A 22658-nucleotide genomic window follows, 5' to 3' on the forward strand; every position below is an offset into this window, starting at 1 on the left:
CAGATGAACTTTATTTGTTGCAGGGAAAAGAACACAGAGCATTCTATTAATATTACAGCTTCATGCACCGTGGACAGGTTTTTCCTATCTGAATACCTCTTTGGGTACCAGGGAGGATTCTGTGTGGTTGGACTCTGCTTAAAATTCTGCTGCTTCCCCAGCTCTAAGTGGGAATGTTGGTACTTGCCACACCTCCTTCACAGACTTCTAAAGATTGAAGGAGAGGATGTCTGTGAAAGTGCTCTGTTTGGGAGGGGGAATCCTACCTTGTGAAGGATGAAATGGTTTGGATTCATAACATGAAGGGGAAATCTTGAATCAGATTGGGCTTTTGTGGTTTTCTCTTCATGTGTTTAGGGGTTTTGGGATACAGGTTTTATTTTTACATAAAACCTTTTTAAAAAATGAAAACTTAAAGACATTTATCCCCCCAAAAGATGTTTCTTGTGTTCATGTTTGAGGTTTATATTTACATTAATTAGAGGAGCCTGGTGGGCTGCAGTCCATGGGGTCGCTAAGAGTCGGACACGACTGAGTGACTTCACTTTCACTTTTCACTTTCACACATTGGAGAAGGAAATAGCAACCCACTCCAGTGTTCTTGCCTGGAGAATCCCAGAGATGGGGGAGCCTGGTGGGTTGCCGTCTATGGGGTTGCACAGAGTCGGACACGACCGAAGTGGCTTAGCAGCAGCAGCAGCAACAGATGAAATAAGATTGAAGTGATTTGTTTATGAAAAATAAAAATATATACATTCTCAAAGTATTCATCTTCCTAGACTCCAAATCACACAAGAAAGGGAAATCTGTTGGTGATGTTAAAAGGATTTGACAATAAGAGACAAAACAAAGAGATGGTTATTGAAACTCCTTTGACAAAAGTCAAATGTAGAATATCATGACATGAAGCCTTGAAAGTTTAGTGTTTCCTAGTCTGGTTCTGATTTCATAGTTGAACAGTGCTGTCCAGGCCCCTCAGTTTATTTTTTAAGTAGGCTGTCAAGGTGCCTGCAAGCCTCATATCTTCATGAGGTCCCTAGATAGAGCAAAAAGCATATAAGTATGAGTTGTTTTAAGGAAACCATCATGAGAAGGAAAAAAATCTTTATTCCCTGGAAGAAATTGTCTCTGAATTGCAGATTTTAAGGCTTCTTGAGTCAACACCAGTCCACCTGCATCACCAGGCCAGCATGAAAGGCCTCAAATGGGCCAGGAGGGAGTCGAGTGGCTCGAGTGTCCAGGATGAAGTGCTGCTATGTCCACGTGCTTACTTAACTCATTGCCAATTTGTCTACTTTTCTTAAGACTACTTAGTCAGTGGGAGGTTGCTTTTACTTCGAGAGAGTGATAATCTTTCTGTCTCCACAGCTATCTTACCAGATAGTAAGGTACCACATGTGGCACATAATGTCATTTGCTCGCTGCAGCTCTTGCAGTCTGATAATTCACGAACTCCTACCAAGATCTAGTGGTTAGTAAGGAACCAATACCAGGAAAAGCTAGAGAGAGAAGCACACACTTTGAGTTGGTGGTTAGGGTGTATACAGTTGGATAGTTTGAAGAGTCTCTAGTAAGCTTCCCCTCTGGCTCAGCTGGTAAAGAATCTGGCTGCAGTGTGGGAGACCTGGGTTCAATCTCTAGGTTGAGAAGATCTCCTGGAGAAGGTGAAGGCTACCCACTCCAGTATTCTGGCCTGGAGAATTTTATGGACTATACAGTTTATGGGGTCACAAAGAGTTGGACACAACTGAGCGACTTTCACTTTCACTTACTAATTTTAAAGCCCAAGCAGAGTATTGTTAGCGTTGTTGGTTGCTGTGGTATTTACCTATCTGCTCTTCTTAATCTTCTTGCTTATTGACTAGTATGGCCTGGGGAGCAGCACCAAAGCCTCCTTCACCCCCTTTGTGGACCCCAGGGTATACCAGACATCTCCCACTGATGAAGATGAAGAGGATGAGGAATCATCAGCTGCGGGTAAGCTAGAAGTCCCCGATATTTTAGAAACAGCTTGCTTTTCCGTTCTGATATGGCCTGATAAAAAAAATTAATTCTTCATTCAGTAGTTTAGCCATTAACTGCTTAGGCCCTGTCTTAAAAGGAAGACTTTTAATTTTTTTATCGGATTCCTCAAAGTTCTGGGTTTTTTGGTTTTTTTTTTTTTTCATCTTTTCTGTTTTGATTCTGGTAGGAACCCAGAGGTATCCAGGGGCCCTGGGAAAAGCTGTTCCTCCGAGATCTCCAAACTCACCACCTATTTCTCAAAAGCAGTTTCTGGGTACAATGCTGTGCACGCCATAGATACTTAATAAATGCGTGTTGAGTTGTGTTGAGTTCTAGGTGTGTGCTTCCCACTGCAAAAGTCCGGCTGATTTAGAGGAGAGTCTTGCTTTCTAGAATTCTGCAACTCACTAATCATCAGACTCACCTTAGTCCAGTTTGTCGATGGATAATGTGGCATTTCAAAAAGTAATCTTTCCTGCCTATATTATAGGAGATGGGGATGGTATATTTAATTTTATGAGATGAATATTAATTCCCCCAACTGCTCAAGTAGTGTCTATAAACCTGTTTTACTAATAGATAAAATACTGCTTTTATGAATGACTTGTACTTGATTCTACTAAAAAAAGTGTAAAATATTTATAGTTTCAGCATTTCTTTGCCTTTACTATAAAGCACACTAAACAAGGAAAAATCCTAGTGTTTTGAAGCCCCTTCTCCATGTCTCCATTGGTTTATATTTCAAGATGCCACTGATTTCTTTGATTCTTTTTCTCAAAGCTCTGTTTACTAGCGAACTTCTTAGGCAAGAACAGGCCAAACTAAATGAAGCAAGAAAGATTTCAGTGGTAAATGTAAACCCAACCAACATTCGGCCTCATAGCGACACACCGGAGATCAGAAAATATAAGAAGCGATTCAATTCAGAAATACTTTGTGCAGCTCTGTGGGGTAAGTTGGTGCTTGTAACATTCATTAATGGATTGAAGAGGAATCTTACCATCAGAAGACTGTTGATTCAGTCATGGGTGTTAGAGTCCTGACTTGGGACTGTCTTGGGCTCAAGAAAGATCAAGAGCAATTTTATATTTAGAAAGAACTGATATACTCAGGATAACAGAAGGAGATCCAAAATGATCTTGTCGCACAACAGGGATGGGCTGAAACCAGCAACAGATGTAGCTCCCACTCAGTACTCACCTACCATGTGCCCACAGTGTGAGCATATGTGAAAGGTGAGAGGACCAGGAACCACTGCATGAATATGAGCGGGGTGAAGCTTGGCGAAGTCTCAATGGGGATTTACCGAGAGAGCCAAGAAAAGGGTGGGTGTCACAGGAAAGGAATAAAGGCAGATTGTGCTGGCTTTACAGCCATGCCTCAGGCTCCTCTCAAGAACACTATTCTAGGCAGTAGAGCAGCTTCATGTAATGAATGCTGGTTCCACTTTATAAAAGAAAAGTAATTTCATTACTAGAGCAACAGTGATTTAATTACTATCTCAGAGCTTCTACTTCTACACTGTCTACTGTGGTATGCCTACTTGCTCACTAGTTTATATTTACAAGGTACAGCTCTTAGGTTTTACAGGGACCCCAGACACAGAAGAATAAAGCCTGTAAGAGTCAGTCTTGGGACCCTTCATAAATTTGCAGGTGTAAACCTCCTGGTGGGAACCGAAAATGGCCTGATGCTTTTGGACCGAAGTGGGCAAGGCAAAGTTTATAATCTGATCAACCGGAGGCGATTTCAGCAGATGGATGTGCTCGAGGGACTGAATGTCCTCGTGACAATATCAGGTATGTTGTGAGATGACCAGGTCTGCACGGGTGGGAAAGGTGATCGCCTCACTTCTGAAGGAATAGTAAGCTCTGCTCGTCCCACCAGCAAGTGGCATGGTGAATTATGACAGCGCAGCGAGTGACATCACCCATATTTTCTAACTCTGGAGATTCTGACCTTCCAAGGGAAGTCTCTCACCTCTGCCCAAAATCTGAATCAGACAGAGACGTGATAGCTCTGTGCTTATGGGGCTTTACCTCTACTGGGACTCAGCAAGGATCTTTTTAAGGTGTCTGCACTCCAGTCACCACTGTCTGTTCTCAGAAGGAGAATATAAAAATGTAGGCTTCTGGGAGTGAGAAATTTTGTAAGCAGAAATTTCTCTGGTCTCTTTTCTTGTAAGAACTGCTTTAGCTTATAGTTCATGGATGCTTTAGTGAGTGCTGCTGGCCCATAGGTGATTGCGTCTGCGAGGAGATTTGAATATAGGAATCATTATTGCTACACTCTGCAGCTTTCTGGTTCACAAAAAGAGCCTTAAAAAAGATGGAGACAGGGACTTCCCTGGTGCTCCAATGGTTAAGAATTCATCTTGCAAAAAAAAAAAGAATTCATCCTGCATTAATGTAGAACAGTCCGTAAAAATACTGAATCTCTATGCTGTGCACCTGAAGCCAATATAAGATTGTAAATCAACTATATTTTAATACAAATAATACAATTAATCAATGTGGAAAAACAAATAGAAAAAAGAATTCATCTTGTATTGCAGGAAATTTAGGTTTCAATCCCTGGTCAGGGAACTAAGATCCCATATGCTGTGGAGCAACTAAGCCCACGCACTACAACTACTGAGCCCATGTGCTGCAAGTACTGAGCCCACGTGCTGCAAGTACTGAGCCCACATGCCGCAACTAGAGAGTCCGTGCCCCACAACCAAAGATCCCGCATGATGTGACTAAAACCCGACGCGGCAAGTAAATAAATAAAAAATATGGAGACAATAGTGAAGGCCTTACTACTCACAGGTTAAAAATGTAACCTGAAAGACTCTGTCTGTTGAAAGTTTTCCCTTACAGATGGTGTTTGAAGGAATTTGATAAATAATGCCCCTCTTGCCCCCTCCCATCCCTTCCGGTATGAAGCCAACTGTACCCCTGCACGTTAGAACCCCCTGAAGAGATCTAGGATGCCCCCAGACTAGTGGGTCAGAGTCTGGGATGTGGCCCGGGTCACAGAGGCTTTGGTGGCTACTGATGTGTCTCCACTGTGCAGCCAAGCTGGAGAACCAGCTTCTGTTTCTCAGAGAGACACATTGGGTTCCTCCTGGGTTGAGTCTCAAATAGGGTTTAGCTCTTAAGCTGTGCTTCTGTTTTGAGAAGATGCCTTCACGAGATGCCACGGTTCTCTCTGTCTTTTACCTTTCAACTGAATGCTTAGTTTCGTCTCTTTTTATCCTCCCCAAGCAAAGGTTAACCAAGTAAATTCTTCCTATATTATCATTTAATTCAATATAGTCCTTTATTTGGGCTTTGCTAGTGGCTCAGATGGTAAAGAGGAGAAGGCAATGGCAACCCACTCCAGTACTCTTGCCTGGAAAATCTCATGGGCAGAGGAGCCTGGTAGGCTGCAGTCCATGGGGTCTCTAAGAGTCGGACACGACTGAGCGACTTCACTTTCACTTTTCACTTTCATGCATTGGAGAAGGAAATGGCAACCCACTCCAGTGTTCTTGCCTGGAGAATCCCAGGGACAGCGGAGCCTGGTGGGCTACTGTCTGTGGGGTCGCACAGAGTCGGACACGACTGAAGTGACTTAGCAGCAGCAGCAGCAACAGATGGTAAAGAATCTGCCTGCAATGCAGGAGACCCAGGTTTAATTCCTGGGTTGGGAAGATCCCCTGGAGAAGGCAATGGCAACCCACTCCAGTATTCTTGCCTGGAAAATCCCTTGGACAGAGGAGCCTGGCGGGCTACAGTCCATGGGATTGCAAAGAGTAGAACACGACTAATGAACTAACACAGTCCTTTATTCTGGGTATTGAGTTCTTGATTGCTGCACCTCCAAATCAAATTTACAGCCATACATCTGCCAGACACCTACCAAAAGGGGAAATGATATCAGAAAATTCATGTTCAAGCTTCATTATGTGATGCATCGTTTTTAAAAGTGTATTCCCTGCTATCATGAAGCACATGGGTAGGGAAAGAAGAAAATGAAAATAGAAGCCAAAGATTCTTGAAGTGCCCTCTGATCTGTGTTGGCACAAGGAAGAGAAGGCACCAGCCTCCTGCCCATCCTGGCTATGGTGATCAATGCATACTCAAGGCCTTTGGCTGCAAAGAGGAATAATAACTGCACAGTGGTTCCCTTAATTTCAGTAATAAATATATTCTTCTGTCAAATCCAGTGTGCAGTGCTTTAATGAATTCTCTTCCTCTGTTATATATCACATCTGCAAAACATATTTTTTGACAAGAAATCAAAGGAAAAGTAAGTACCTAAGAAGTGGGTAAATTTCTGATCACTTAGAAAAAGCCACCCTAAAGGACAGTTTCTTATCTGGTATTTAGATAATCTCGGATGGTTGATTAAATTTAGCTCCTGTATATACCTCAATGTTTTTATTTAAGGTGTTTTCTTGTCATCCTAAGGATTCTTTACTCCAGGATCACTTTACCAACATTTCCCAAGGGGAACTTGTACATTTTTGCACAAGTACACATCTTTTTGTCCATTCTTATTTCTGTTTGGTACTTCTTTCAGGGATCTCAGCACCATAAATTCTTCCAGGGCTATTTTCTGAGCCCAGATTGCCTTCACTGAACTTGTTTCTCATATCCTTACGCAATGCCTTTTTCTGTTTAGTAAAATGAAACTACGACCAGCTGTCATCTTTAAAGTAAGAGAGGCGGCGAGTAAGAGGCTTTGCATTAACATATGGTGTGTTGGGTAGAAGATGAGGAAAAGGCGGTCACACCTGGAATATGCTAAAATGTCCATCAACACTCCTTCGTGTAATTAGATTAGAATGTTTTGGAATGCTGATCAACTCTTCTGTTACAGAATTAGGTCTTACTGAGCAGACACTGCCCTTTGCATTGGGAGGAGTGAATAAGAGTAGCTTGCTCAAATAAGAGACCACCAGGAACTTCGCTGGTGGTCCAGTGCCTAAGTCTTCCTGCTCCCAATGCAGGGGGCCCAGGTTCAGTCCCTGGCAGGGTAACTAGATCCCACACCAAAGACCTGGCACAGCCAAATAAATTAAAATTAATTTAATAAATAAATAAATATTCAAAAATAGAGTTCATGTGAAAGGAAAAAAAAAAAGAAGCTACCAGAAGGTAAAAAGTTGTTGTTGTTCTTTAGTCACTAAGTCATGTCTGATTCTTTGTGACCCCATGGACTATTGCACACCAGTCCTCTGTCGTCCACTGTCTCCTGGAGCTTGCTCAAATTCATGTCCATTGAGTCAGTGATGCCGTCTAACCATCTCATCCTCTGCTGCCCCCTTCTCCTTTTGCCTTCAGTCTTTCCCAGCATTAGGGTCTTTTCCAATGAGCTGGCACTTCGCATCAGGTGGCCAAATTATACAATGATTATTTGCCCAAAACACTTAAAGCTGTTTTAATCATAAGTTCTGGCAGATGCAGATCTTTGATGATGCTGGAGACACTGGTTATTATGCCTTCACACATGCACACAATTGTAAATAAAAATAAAATGGAGATGGGAAGGATTAAGAGAAAAAGCTGTCTCCAGACCTTGAAATTAAAGCTCTGTTATTTTAACAGGAAAGAAGAATAAGTTACGAGTTTACTATCTTTCATGGTTAAGAAACAGAATACTACACAATGACCCAGAAGTAGAAAAGAAACAAGGCTGGATCACTGTGGGAGACTTGGAAGGCTGTATACATTACAAAGTTGGTAAGTCTCAAGATGTGGAATTGTTTGCTCAATCCAAACTATTCAGTTAAGTTTCATTCAGTTTTTTTCTATCAGATACTGGTGATGCATCTGTGACCAGTTTAAGACACTGCTGGAACCTTAAATATGCTTGCATTATTTCCCCAAAAGTCAGATCAATGAAGTTCAGAGTGCATTCAGAATAAAGTCCTAGACTCCTCCCAAAGTCCCATTAAAATGACAATAAAGGAATAAAAATGCTATCAACCCACAAGGACAAAGGGACCAGGAGAAGACAAACCAGATAACAAGAGATGTCAAAAAATTGAACAAGAGTAGTTAGATGACTTGGAATAGACCTAACTGATCAGTAAATGCTGAATTCTAAGTCTGCTCTGAGGAAAGTCATCAAAATCAACCCAGTCACTCGACAGAACTCAGAAAGGCCTAGGACCTGAAAGGTCTAGGACCTGAGGCCCCCAGTGTATTTGAGGTGGAGGTGAGGGTGGGACTAAAAATGGGAGGATTGTTGGAAAGCTTCTGAACAGCAAATCCTACAGAGCTCAGTCAGGCAGCCACCCTCCCTGACTGCAGCAGATGAAAGGTGGACACAGCCAGTCTCTTTATGGGGAATAATGAATTATTATTCACACACACACCTTATCCTGCGTGGCTCCCCAAATGTTGCCAGGCATGCTTGTATCCGCAAGCAAGAGATTGAACGATTGTCTTTGGATTAGCTAAATGGCCAGAAAGAAAAGATGTTCAGGTACTAATATTTGACATATTGTGAAAAGAGCATGCTATCTAACCACCTTAAAAGTGAAGCCCATCAGTTGATAAGCCCACAATAGCATACACTATGAGTGTATATGAGTGGGGAAATCCACTCATAGGAAGGAAACTTAGAAAGAAGGGACTTCAGAGGAAACAAGGATAATGAAGAGTGGAACAAAAAAAAATTTTTTTAAGAAACTATAATAACTTCAGGGAGATTAGAAATACCATTTCCATAAAAGAAGAATAGGGTTTAAAAAAAAAAAAGATGAAACAAGGTTGGAAAATGTCATTCAGAGAACAAGGAAAACACCTTGGAAATTAAAATATATAGGCAGGAATAAAAAGTATAATAAAAGGTTTGGAAGATAAAGATGAGAAATGTCCTAGAAAATGGAATGAAAAAGGAGAATGGAAGAAAGGAAGAAAAAGGAGAGGATGGGTAAGAAAACAAAAAGATTCAATCCAAGTGGTTCAAAATCTAAGTTACATGAGTTTTAGGAAAAAGAGAAATTAAGAAATGGAAGGAGAAGAAGGCACCAAAGAAAAAATACAAGAAAAGACCTCAAAAATCTCCAAATAAAAAGATGCACTGAGTACCCAGTATATGAAAATGAATGAAATACTGAAAAATGAATGAAAAAAGACTTACAAGAAGACACAGCAACATGAGATTTCAGTACCCAGGAAGTGAGAAGGCTCTTAAAGCTTTCAAATTACAGGTAAATAATTCCCTGGTGGTCTGGTGGTTGGGGCCCCACCCTCTCACTGCCAAAGGTCTAGTTTTGACCTCTGGTCAGGGAACTAAGATCCCACAAGCTGCACCATGCAACCATAAATAAATAATAAGTAAATAAACAGTTTATATATAATAGACCCAGAATTAGATGGCCTGGGACTTATAGCAATGCTGGAAGATTAGAAGACAACGGAGCAAGGCCTTCAAAGTTCTAAAGGAAACATTTTTTTTCACTTAGTAATTTATAACCCATCTGTATTAGCCAGGGTTCTCCAGAGAAACAAAACCAGTTTGTGTGTGTGTGTGTGGAGAGAGAGATAGAGAGAGAGAGAGAGAAATTAGTCCAGAGTGGGACAATGGAGGGTTCAGGAAGAGGTACCTCCAAGAAAAAAAATGTTACTAATAAATTACCTGTCATATTTGACTGTATTAAAGGCATTTATAACACTAACAGCAAGTTTCCATGTGCTTAGAGATAGATGTATAAAAAATAGGAAGTGGAAAACATTGGGGAAAACAAGAAAGGAATTATAATAAGGGTATACCACATGTCTCCTCTATGAATGGTAATGATTTTAACACAAGATATTGACTTAACCAAAAATTGTAACTATAACTGTGTTGGAGGTGTGAGGGAAGAAGAAATGGGTACATTTGAGAGACAGAGAACTAGAGAGAGGAGGTGGTGATAAGAGACAAGATCCTTTCCATGCTCCAGAGTCAGTAGCTAATATCAGATAATATCCACAAATGAAAAAAAATAACATTATTAGCATGTCATTGAGAAATATGGAAGTGAATTACAGAAGAAGTTGTTGAAAGTACATTAAAGACAGGATATGCAGAGGTATGCTATAGAAAAAGAATTCAGAGAGCAAAAATTTGGTCAGTTCAGTTCAGTTCAGTCACTCAGTCATGTCCAACTCTTTGTGACCCCATGAATTGCAGCACGCCAGGCCTCCCTGTCCGTCACCAACTCCCGGAGTTCACTCAGACTCATGTCCATCGAGTCAGTGATGCCATCCAGCCATCTCATCCTCTGTTGTCCCCTTCTCCTCCTGCCCCCAATCCCTCCCAGCATCAGGGTTTTTTCCAATGAGTCAGCTCTTTGCATCAGGTGGCCAAAGTACTGGAGTTTCAGCTTTAGCATCAGTCCTTCCAATGAACACCCAGGGCTGATCTCCTTTAGAATGGACTGGTTGGATCTCCTTGCAGTCCGTGGTACTCTCAAGAGTCTTCTCCAACACCACACTTCAGAAGCATCAATTCTTCAGCTCTCAGCTTTCTTCACAGTCCAACTCTCACATCCATACATGACCACTGGAAAAACCGTAGCAGTTATCCTGGGCTAATTTCTTTAGGATACAGAATACTCTGAGTGTTCAAACATTTTATAAAAGATAAAGTAAAACAATTGCTGGGACTTCCCTGGCAGTCCAGTGGTTAAGAATTCACCTTCCACAGCAATGGAGAAACAGACATAGAGAACAGATTTATGGACACAGTGGGCAGGGGAAGAAGGAGAGGGTGACATGTATGGAGAGAGTAATGCGGAAACTTATATTACCATATGTAAAATAGATAGCCAATGGGAATTTGCTGTATGATTCAAGGAACTCAAACAGGGGCTCTGTATCCACCTAGAGGGGTGGGATGGGGAGGGACATAGGAGGGAGGTTTGAGAGGGAGGGGACATATATATACCTATGGCTGATTCATGTTGATATTTCAGAAAACAGAATTCTGTAAGCAATTATCCTTCAATTAAAAATAAATTTATTAAAAATTATTAAATTAATAATTTATTTATAATTAAATAATAATTATTAAATTAATTTAAATAATTAATTAATATTAAATATATTAAAAAAGAATCCACCTTCCAGTGCAAGGGGCACAGGTCCCATCCCTGGTTGGGAAACTAATATCCCACATACCACTCTGTGCGACCAGTAAAGAATTAAAGCAACTCCATGTGTATTGTCTTAGGCTGTTCAAGATGCTATAACAGAATATGACAGGCTGGGTGGTATATGAACAACAGGAGTTTATTTCTCAAAGCTCCAGAGACTGAAAAGCTCAAGATCAAAGTGCTGTCAGATTCAGTGTCTGGTGAGGGCCTGCTTTCTGGGTCATAGAAAGCTGTCTTTTTTATTACAGCCTCACATAGTAGGAAGGGAACGGTATCTCTCTGGGGTCTCTTGTTAAGGGCACTAGTCCCTTTTAAATTTCCAATAACTGGAATCCAAGTTTGAATAATAAGCAAACGGCAGACATTCTATCTCTACCCATTTGTTGATTCTTCTGCCATCTTGCCATACCAGCTCTCAGCTGCTTACATGTGAGTGAACATAAAAGCCAGGTAAGGAAACATGAAGGATTTTTATACAGATTCTTCTTAAAATAAGTAATTCACATCTAGACTTGGTGGTGAGAGACAGTCCTAACCAGTTACATCTTTAGATAGAGCTTTCAGCAGGAAACAAAAGGCCCCAGGTATTCTGCAGACAAGTTCACTAAAGGAAGTTAAATCCATACCTGTAAGAATATCCCACACTGGAGAGCTACAGTGCAGGAGACCTGGGTTCAATCCCTGGGTTGGGAAGATCCCCCTGGAGAAGGGAAAGGCTACCCACTCCAGTATTCTGGCCTGGAGAATTCTGTGGTCTGTATAGTCCATGGGGAAGCAGAGACTCGGACACAACTGAGCGACTTTCACTTTCAAGAACATCCCACACCAGAGCACTACCCTCAATTAGGGTGACATAGAGTGATGTGTGTGTGTGCGTGCGTGCCTGCTCAGCTGTGTCTGACTCTTTGTGACCCCATGGACTGTAGCCCACCAGGCTCCTCTGTCCATGGGATTCTCCAGACAAGAATACTGGAGGGGGTTGCCATTTCCATCTTCAGCGGATCCTCCAGACCTACGTATCAAATCCTCGTCTCTTGCATCTCCTGCATTGGCAGGCGGGTTCTCAGGTTCTTTACCACTGAGGCACCGGGAACCATTTATCAACACAGAAGCTGGAATAAATTAATAAACTTAACTCATAATGTTTCTATTGCAGTTAAATATGAAAGGATCAAATTCTTGGTGATTGCCTTAAAGAATGCTGTGGAGATATATGCTTGGGCTCCTAAACCGTATCATAAGTTCATGGCATTTAAGGTAAGTAGACATGTGATTACCTAACAAGGGCTTGTTTCTGTAGGTTTCCACCAGGTAACACTGCTCTATCTTACACAGAGACTTGTACCAAGTTTTCTATATAGAAAAATTCTCTTTTAAAAGTGTAGGAACCCTTGTTTGTTATTCTAAAAGTAAAGACTGGGTATTATCAAATGCTATTAAATTAATCAAATTAAAATTTGGGTGCACCTTCCTCCTCCGTTTCAGGTCTACGCACCATCACCTCTAAGTGGCATTTAATAGGGAATGGTTACCGGGCAAAGCATTCATTGTAATATTAGACAACGAGATTCATTATACCCCCACCTAAGTCTGATATTTCTTCTGAAAAAGGCAGACCAACAGCAGCACTGTATTTCAAGTTTGAACTGAGTCTGTTAATCTTAAAATCCTCTTAAGCCTTTTTGGTTTAAAGTCCCTAAAACTCACTTGATGGTCATATATCCCCATTGCTATTGGACTTCAATGAAGTGAATACTGAATAGAGTCACATGTGGAAATGGCCTAGATTCTCTGCATCCTTCAATTTTCATTGCTTTTTCATTTTTTATCTTGTCTAAGTCTGTACTCACTGTGGTCGGCTTGATCACTCATGAGAATCAACAGAAATAGTATCAAGTGATGCTGGTCCCATTGACTTCAGCTCATGAAAGCTGACCCCCACATGCCAGAAGGACCAGGACTTACCGCAGTCTGATGTTTTCAGAGATACACAGTCTACCCATAGCCAGTGTTACTTTATCTTCTGTTCATTCTTTCTCTGCCTGTGTCTCTCTCTTTATATCTCCTTGGCTCTCACTTTTCTCCCCACCTTTACAACTCTCATCTTTCTTTGACCCTTTATGTATTATTTCTTGCCATTTAAGCCATGTGAGGGCAAAAGCTGCCCTGGGAACATTATGAGCCCCTCTTCAGGGCCAAATCACCCCAGTTCTGTCTTATTCTCTTAGCAGCACAAGGAGTTCATTTGTGATGTGCTCAGGAAGGTGGGTTCATCGATGGAAATGGGCACCCCTCCATAACCCCACATTTATGGAGAAGAATTTTGGGGCTGCATTAAGTTAGTAATAACACTTGGGATGACTCCTGAAAGCTACAGTGGTGCTGCTGTTCTGCCAAAATCTCTCTTTGCAAAAGCTTTTCAATCAAGGCCTGTTCCAGTTCTGAAGTTACTGCCATCAGTGTACAAGCCAAAGTGCAGAACTGATGGCAGAATGCTTTGTTCAGCAAACCATGCCCAGCCTGGAAGGAGGGACGGGCAAGGCAAGGACTTGAATAGGAAAAGTCTAGAGCTGGCAGGAGGTTGAGCCCTCCTATGGGACAAGGAGATTTGGCTCAAACCTCCCATACGTGAAAATGATGTTAGTAAAAAAGGAAGGAGGAGTCTGTTAAAGCGGCCAAGGCACTTGTGGTTTCACAGAATCTCTCCCAGATTTCCAGGCCAGTACAGGTAGAGTGGGGTTGAAATAATGGCAGAGGAAAAGGAGGGGAGACGGAACAGTTACCTGTGGCTTGGACTTCAGCGTCTCCCACACAGAACTTTGACAGCTGTGTCTGGGGCTCTTTGTTTTCTTTCTAGGTAAACCCAGCTAACCAATGTAAACCACAAGTCTTGAGATGTACCACCTCAACCTTCCCTCTCTGTTGGTCAAACCCAAGTCTCAGATCTCCTTCTTAAGTCTAGAGAAGGTGCTGATCTGATGGGCACTCACTCACCCAGGACAATCAGAACCAGAGCGGGCACGATAACTCAGAACAGGCTTATTTAGCACAGAACTGGCCCCAGCTGACCCCCTCCCCAGGCTGTCCCTAAACAGTTAGTAGCCATGCATGGGCCTGGCTGTCACTCAGGAAGGAGAGGGGCCAGAGAGGTGACCGGACCTTCTTGGAGAAAAGGCCAGATATAAACAGGAAAGAACAGCAGTACCCAGGCACCATATGTTTAATATATGATAACACTATCAAAATGGACAACTGTAAACCAACTTCTCTTCCCTGGAAGACAAGGGGCAGAGCAAGGGGCACGAATGGATGCTAGACTCTTCCTCCTAGAGCCAGAATGTGACTAGCTCTAAAATTGAAAGAAAGATTTCCTAGCTTTTCAATTTAAGAAAAGTCAGACGTGAACTTCCACAGGAAATAGCTAAAGGAAAAATCTATTAAGATAATGTCTTTGCATGATGTGGACTCTCACAGGGTGATTTTTAAAGTCTTTTGCAGATCTCCAGCACAAGCCACTGCTTGTTGATCTCACAGTAGAAGAAGGTCAAAGATTAAAGGTTATTTTTGGTTCACACACTGGTTTCCATGTAATTGATGTTGATTCAGGAAACTCTTATGATATCTACATACCATCTCATGTAAGTTCCCAAAAGCAGACTGTCAAGACTCTCTGACAATCTGCACGTAGAGATTTGTTTTTGTACATTTGTAGTGAAAGTCATGCTAACTTTTACTAATCAGTAAAGCAGATAGACTTTTAGCCTTCACCAAATAGATTATACTTTTCATACATAAAGCATGTAAATTTAACTAATTTTTACAGCTGCTTGAAACTGAGTAACATGTAATAGCAATTATTTGCCATTTACTGGACATGTTGTTTCCTTGGGTTTTATATTAAAATACATATGATGTTTTCATTCAAGGGCACAAATTCTTTCTTTTTTAAAGCATGAGTATAATAGATGAGCTTCTATTTTTACTTTGTGAAGGAGATTGGTTCATTTTATGTGGAAGAAGGCCACTGGTCCTTTTTCTGCTCTCGTTCCTCTCTTCAAGTGGAAGGCAATGTCATGTGGTAAAATCAGACACCCTCAAGCACATGCTCTGGCTCTAGCATGTGTTCGCTTTGCAATAATGGACACGTTGGGCAGCCTCTTCGGCCCTCAGCTTTCACATCTGTGAAATGGGCTAAGAGGACCTATCACATAGGGTTATCATCGTCATTAAATGAGGTGACGCATCTAGAGAACATGGCACAGGGTCCTGCAATTTGCAGTATTAATATTACTATCCTGACACATTGCCTAAAACATGACTTTTTAAGGGAAATGCTGCCCATGGTTTCATGTAGTAGGAGAAGAGCAGTGTAAATTGTGTCTCCCATATGTATACAGTCCCAAGGCTAACACACAGTAGAAACTAGTCATCAACAAAGTCTGAGATTCAGTCTGTTGCTGTTTGGTATTTTAAAGAGTTTAAAGACTTTACTCCACAGAAGCACAATTGAAAAAAGTTATTTTAGTGCATGACACACGCACATCATTTGTTACCACATTGCAGCTTTTCCTCCTGTGTGGTCATGCACACGGACTCACAACCCGTGCTCTTTTATGAGGGACCAAGCCACCCCATGATCGTCCTCCAGCCCCTCAGTCATGTCCACCCTGCACTTACTGGATGGCCATGACACTCTCCACCAGGGGGTCACAGCAATCCCATGTCTGTCTTCATACAAGTCAGTCTATGCTTATTTGAATAGTATCATTCTTTTTAATGAATGGTAATTTAAAATTTTTTTTCTCAACAAGCCATTAATTTAGATTATTCTTTTATTTAGTCACCTAGATAAACAATCTGTACGGAATTTTCATAGCCTATTTTGGCCCCATATAGCCTGTTTCTAGCATATTCAACTGGTTTGCACTTTTCCTCATCTTTTTTAAAAGTAGACAGAAAACACGAGATTTTTTCAATGTTTATGAGAATGTGCGCAAATCCCAATTTTACCACCACGTGCTAGTACAGCTTTGGTCAAGATACATAACCCCTCTGAGATGCAGTCACTTCCCCTGTAGACAGAAACACCTACCGTGCGGAGCTGTTCTAAGGCCCAGAAGTTACGTATGTAAAGAGCCCATGCTTGGCACAGGGCAGCTGCTCTAATGTTGTAGTTGTTGCTTTTAGGAACAGGTAAATTGGATTCTTGACTTCATCCCTAAGTTTGTATTTACCAGGGTATTTGGCAGGTCAGTGGTTAAATTAAGCAAAGCAAAACATCGGTCTCTAGAGTGCAAATGGAAAAGAGAAATGAAAGAACTTTTTTTTTTCAATTCTTAGAAGTTAATAGTTAAGATACTGTCTTATTTTGAAAAAGAATAATGCCTGGCCTTTCTTTGTCTTCTAGATTCAGGGCAATATCACTCCTCATGCCATTGTCATCTTGCCTAAGACAGATGGAATGGAAATGCTTGTTTGCTATGAGGATGAGGGGGTGTATGTAAACACCTACGGCCGGATAACTAAGGATGTGGTGCTCCAATGGGGAGAAATGCCCACGTCTGTGGGTAGGTTAACCATTCCTTATCTCCTTCAGCAGTTACACCCCCCAAATGAAACGAAAGTCAAGAAATGTGAAACAACCATTTGATTCCACCAAAAAAAAAAAAAAGTCTGTGAATAACACTTGTAAGACTTGCTTTGTCTGTTTATCTCAAGTCGTTTGTCATTTTTGTGGTTAAGATGTGAACAGATGCTGTGAGTTATTGCCCATCTAATGTTTTTAATGCAGTTTTGGAAATTCCTTTTGACAGCCTACATTCATTCCAATCAGATAATGGGCTGGGGCGAGAAAGCTATTGAGATCCGGTCAGTGGAAACAGGACATTTGGATGGAGTATTTATGCATAAGCGAGCTCAAAGGTTAAAGTTTCTATGTGAAAGAAATGATAAGGTAAATCCGTTTCAACATTTGCATTAGTGTTTGCATTTTAAGAGACCACCAGGTACCTGTGAAACCTTCATTTTCCTTTATACTGATTTGAATCACATCTGTGTTAAACAATCAATATTATCTTGAAATGGCATTATTTGGTTTGACTCATGTGAACCCTCAAAATATACTATTCACACGTCAAAAAAGACATGAAAACATCTAAAAATTTCTTGTAAACTCTCAGTAACTCGTGTGGCCTGCAGGCCTTAAGATGACTCAGCAAATACCCCAAATTCTCCTAAACACTTAGAAGAGTTGGCCCGTCATTAATCATTTCACAGAGGGTCAACCTTATACTCCACATTTAGACTTTTCACAGAATCACTATTGGGGCATAACCCATCACATTATATTCAACTTTAAATGTAAAGCCTGTGACATGTAGAAATATAAAGTTTTTGAGAAGTGTCACCCATTCCTTAAGGAGTGCACAGTCACAAACTCAACTAGTGCCATGTCCCGTGTCATTCCAGCCGTGTTTCTTCTGAAGTGTCATAGGGGGACTGTTTTCCAGTGAAACTGGCGGTGTTCGTCTGGCATGAACAGTCGCCCAGAAGGGTATTCTTCCCCCTTGCCCTCCCTGTAGACTCACGCAGAGTTCTCAGTAGCTAAGCTATACTGTATTTGTGAATTCATCCTTTGTGACTATGGTCAGTTTAGAAATGCTGTCCCCCAACTCAGCCAACGTAAACATTTATAGAAAAGAATGTGATGGGTTGAACAGACCTACGTCTCTTGGCTCTCTCCCATTCCCTAGAAGCCAGGCTGATCTTAGTATGACCCTGGAGCAGCCAGTTAATCTGACGTGGTGTGGTCTGGGTGGACAACAGCTGGGGATGGCAAGAATGGTTTCCAGGGCCTCATCAGAATATGCCAGAAGACAGACCTGACCCCAAGTAAAATTCCAGCCCCCACCTAGTCTCTGGGGATCATAAGGCCAGGACTGATCTAGGCACGGACCCCCAAACTCTAGAAGCCCTTACTGCAAGCCCTGTGCACACCCTCAGGAACAGTCTGAGACCACACCAGTGTCAGGGCCCTGAGGTTCAGAGCCAGGGCACACGGAACCTGGAGAGCAGGAGCCCTTTCCTCCCCTTGTGTTTCCACAGGTCCTCTGTGCTTCCCCCTGTGACCCATTGACCCCACAGTAGCTTTACTAACATATGTAGCATTAGCTGAATGACACACATTTCCACAGAGCTTCCTAAGACGTTGTTGGGAGAGACAGCAATGTTCTTCTAACAAAGTTGTGGAAATGAAGTAGCAGAGACTTTATACTAGTGACAAAGTAAATGCCTTGGACCAAAGCGTGGTGTCGGCTGATTCTTAAAGGACTCGGCCAAAGCACGTAACATTATTTTCCTAGGCAGCGGTTCATGGATGTTCGGCTCAGGCAAGCAGTACCCCAAATCTTGCTCCCTTCTCTCAGTTGATAAAATGATTTAGCAGACCCAGACCTAATGGACTGTGGTTCTCCTTATGAATGCCATGATCTCCTTCAGCCTAGGATATGCCTTCATCATCACATCAGCAGAGAAGCCAAGTGTTAACTCTTGAAGTGCCAAAGTGAATAGGTATTAAACACCTTACCCTATCCGACTAGAGCCACTTGTTTATTTGTTTGTTTTTTTAATTGAAAAATGAAGCTGTATAGTAGTCAGTAGGCCCAAAATTCTCTCTTGACTTTCATTCCCAAAGTCTGCCCTCTTGTCATTAGGAGAGAGGTGAGGGGAGCCCCTGTGACTTTCCAGAAATTAACAAAGGACCTGTTGTGTTCTTGACCAGAAATCCAGCATATTATCCTAGCACGAAACTCCCTTGTAAAAAGTGAGCACCCAAAGGGTTGTTGCAAATCAAGATGTAGTCCCTTCTGGGTCCCTGAAGGCCAATACCATGATAAGTAATAGTAACCTTATAGGAATAAAGGCGGGAATGCCTACAGAGGATGCAGTGTATTAAAAGATGCTTTAAAAACACCAGCCATTGAGTCTTAAGAGCTGACACATGGCAAGGATAGGACATGTGAGAGAAAAATGGATGGACGGTTGAAGAAAAGAGGGAAAGAAACCATGCAGTTGAACTAACTTCTTTTTAATTTCAAACAGGTATTTTTTGCATCCGTGCGATCTGGAGGAAGTAGCCAAGTGTTTTTCATGACCCTCAACAGAAATTCCATGATGAACTGGTAACAGAAGAGCACTTGGCACTTATCTTCATGGCGTTATTTCTAATTTAAAAGAACATAACTCATGTGGACTTAATGCCAGTCTAGAGGCAGAATCAGAAGGCTTGGTTGAACATACTGCTTTCCCCTTTTCCTCTCCCTCCACCCGTCCCGATACAGTCCATCTTTCAATGTTGCAGCCTGGTTGAGAAGGAGAGAAAAAGGTGGCAGGAATTTCCAGGAGATCCCCAAGAATGCTGCGTTGTCTATGGACGGAGATGGACCATGTGCCCTTCGGAGTTAGGGATAGAAACAAATATTGTGTGCTCTTATGATTAAGCTGTGTTACGGTGGATTTTTGAGTTTTGTTTTGTTTTTTACCTTTTTTTTTTTCTTTACCCCCTTACTTTGTAAGAATGGGGAGAGAATGCATACTGAGAAAGTGTCTGTTTTTAATTCTGTCTGCCTGCTAGCTTTAAGTATATGATATGTTGTTAAGATCTCCAACTTCAAATGGTGAGAGACAGCACAATAAATGTACCTTATCTCTTTACACTGAAGGCCATAACTACACAGTGGGGTAATTTTAGAACTCTTTTGCCTTCACCAACCCAAGAGGTTGCTTTTTGATAGCAACTGCTAATGAATTTTTAAAAGAGAAGAAAAATACTAGTATTCCCCTCTTTTGGGAAATAGATTTTAAATGGCTAAACTACTAGCCTTAGACTAATAAAATCAACTACCATTTTTGTGAGTCTGGCAGGCCCTATTTTATAGGGCCCTGTACAGACCAGAGTGTGTCTCACGGGATAGTAGTGCCATTGAGTTAAGTTGGCTCTAGTGAATGAGGGACTCTATATACAATGTTGCCTCAATGATTACTGCAACAGATCAGGGCAAAAGATGGGATGACAGAGGGGGTCAGATGGAAAGAGCTTCTGGAAACAAGCTAAAAATGTATATATATACACACACACACATTTTTTTTTCAAATGCACAAAACTTCCCAGCTAGGAAGTCACTCTGTTTGGGCTTCATTAGGAGTTAAGACCTTGTTCTTTCTGGGAATTGGAGAATCGATGCCATCCAGGCTCTAGTTACTCCCAGCTTCTTCCTGAGGGTGCCACTGTCTCAAGATGAAAACTGTGACTGAAAAAATAATAATAATAAATGTTTCTGAGCTGCCTGTGTTCTCTCTGGGTTGGTGAGAGAAGGGACTAGACTACTAAGCCTGCCTGGGACCCAGCAGGCATCATTGGTTCAGATTTTATAGAACTTGAAAGCAAGGCTTTGGCCGAAATTCTGAGACCCTAATCATTTTACCTTCCTCCAAATTACCCAACATCTGGTAAACAGCGTTTGTGCAGAGATATGTATGTATTTCGTTCAGGTTGACTTGTGTCCTTATAAACTCTTCCACGGATGATTTGAACTTTTGCGTGACTGTCTGGGATTTTTTTTCCAAAGCTCCGAGCATGGCCGCCTGTGGTATCAAGGTGTTGCAAAACAGTATCTGTGTTGCGCTTCCTGTTTTAACCTACCTCGTTTCGTTCGTTTCGTTTCACTGTTCATCACAGCAGTGTTATCTCCAGGAGACATATAGAGAGCTCAACTGGCAATCTCAGGGGTATTTCGCATTTTTAAAACAAAACAGTAGTTGACCAAATTGTTCTTGAAAAATTGAAAAAAAAAATCCAACAGCAACAAAACTAATGTGGCTTGTTTCTGGAGAAAACAATTACTGTAAACAGATCCAAAACCAAAAAAATCTATGAGCCTACTGATTTTGCCTAAATACGTGAGCAGCTGATGTACTATTAATGAGAACGAAATACACATTAGGAAAACACCGCCATTTAAATCTGGTGGCTTGGGCAAGGGTGGGGGACACGGAAAGGAAACTACTCTAGTTTTTGAAGTGGCTGATTCTACCCCTCCTGTAAAGGTGGTTGTCATTTGCATTTATTTTAAGCAGGTAACACACAAATGGAATTGAGGATTATCTTCAGGCGATCACCAAGATGTCCTCATTGTGGTCCCTTTAGCACTCAAAAGCAATGAAATCCTCCCGTTCTCATTTTTACTGCTAAGGTTCTGCTGCTGAACAATACGATCTTCGCAAATTCCATGCCACAAATTCAGCAATAACGTTTGGGATTGAATAGCAACTACTGTCATGGATGCTGACATGGACAAGGCACATTGATTTGGGTCTCATCTCCGCATGTGATTGCCACCAGCTCTTTATATTGCTGCTGTGGTATTTTGAACCAGAAGCTTCTTTAAATTATGTTGCAAACTGATCTTTGTTTTATGTTTTGTTCCGTTTTGATTTCTAAGTGATAAGTTCGGAACACACAGCTTTAACTGATTTTTTTTATTGTGGGATTTGGGGTACAGTAAAGAAATAAAAGGGAATCATTGTGTTTAAACATAAGGTAGTTTGTGAATGTATTTTTTAAAATCTAGATTCATTGAAACAAAAAATCATAAGAAAACAATATTAATGCAGTCTTGTTTACAGTATGTACACTGACATGACATAGACCATGAGCTTTTCTGGTGCCAAGAAAAATAAAACACAGACGTTAACCATCAAGCCATGCTTTTTATATTTTTGTACAAATATTTTACACAGAGTACAAGGCAAAACCAAATTTAAAACAGCCCCCCACAAATCTGTGCTCCTTAAAAGATTTCTAAAGAATTCCCTGAAGCTTTTATCTCGAAAAATACATTTTCCTCTATAAGGACAGGCCCTAGCCCTGAAATACTGGAGGCCTAGGTCATGCAGAATATTTCAGAATAACTGTTCTTGTGGCTCATAACAATTACCAACATTTCAGTTTGCCTTAATTCTTTTTTTTTGTTGGCAGAAGCAAGCGAGTGGTTGTGCTTTTCATCCCTCTTAATATCATCTTAAAAATAAAATGAGCCAGTTTTAGAGATAAAAAATCCCCTGTGAGAAAAACTGAAACTAGTTTCAAAGCTAAAAAAGTTTTTATCAAGATTTGTATACAAAGAGAAATGGAACCCTCCCTCCCCCAGAGTTTCACTGCTGCTGCTGCTGCTAAGTCGCTTCAGTTGTGTCCGACTCTGCGACCCCATAGACAGAAGCCCACCAGGCTCCTCTCTCCCTGGGATTCTCCAGGCAAGAACACTGGAGTGGGTTGCCATTTCCTTCTCCAGCACATGAAAGTGAAAAGTGAAAGTGAAGTCGCTCAGTTATGTCCCACTCTTCACGACCCCATGGACTGCAGCCTACCAGGCTCCTCCGTCCATGGGATTTTCCAGGCAAGAGTACTGGAGTGGGGTGCCATTTTCTAGTTTCACTAGATCGTTTCATTCCCTGCTACTCGATGTGGATGACCATGCAA

The 22658-nt window shown here is 41.5% G+C and overlaps 1 protein-coding gene across 9 annotated transcripts in view; it reads left to right on the top strand.

Moving 5' to 3' along the window:
• The window catches only part of TNIK (TRAF2 and NCK interacting kinase), a 407483-nt gene extending 385603 nt beyond the window's left edge, over nt 1–21880 (top strand). For 5 of the 9 annotated variants that reach the window (XM_059888605.1, XM_059888630.1, XM_059888608.1 and 2 more), the window contains 10 exons: nt 1866–1977; nt 2192–2278; nt 2785–2955; nt 3660–3803; nt 7581–7715; nt 12279–12379; nt 14611–14760; nt 16530–16689; nt 16936–17075; nt 19223–21880. In XM_059888605.1, the coding sequence (XP_059744588.1) occupies nt 1866–1977; nt 2192–2278; nt 2785–2955; nt 3660–3803; nt 7581–7715; nt 12279–12379; nt 14611–14760; nt 16530–16689; nt 16936–17075; nt 19223–19306 (1284 nt within the window). In that variant the 3' untranslated portion in view covers nt 19307–21880. The remainder of the gene's footprint in view (nt 1–1865; nt 1978–2191; nt 2279–2784; nt 2956–3659; nt 3804–7580; nt 7716–12278; nt 12380–14610; nt 14761–16529; nt 16690–16935; nt 17076–19222) is intronic. The other 4 variants (XM_002684922.6, XM_003585674.5, XM_003585673.5 and 1 more) reach the window with 1 other exon arrangement.
• The last annotated feature ends 778 nt before the right edge of the window (nt 21881–22658 follow it).

This window comes from Bos taurus, chromosome 1, assembly GCF_002263795.3.
Source record: "Bos taurus isolate L1 Dominette 01449 registration number 42190680 breed Hereford chromosome 1, ARS-UCD2.0, whole genome shotgun sequence".
In the NCBI taxonomy this organism is placed as follows: domain Eukaryota; kingdom Metazoa; phylum Chordata; class Mammalia; order Artiodactyla; family Bovidae; genus Bos; species Bos taurus.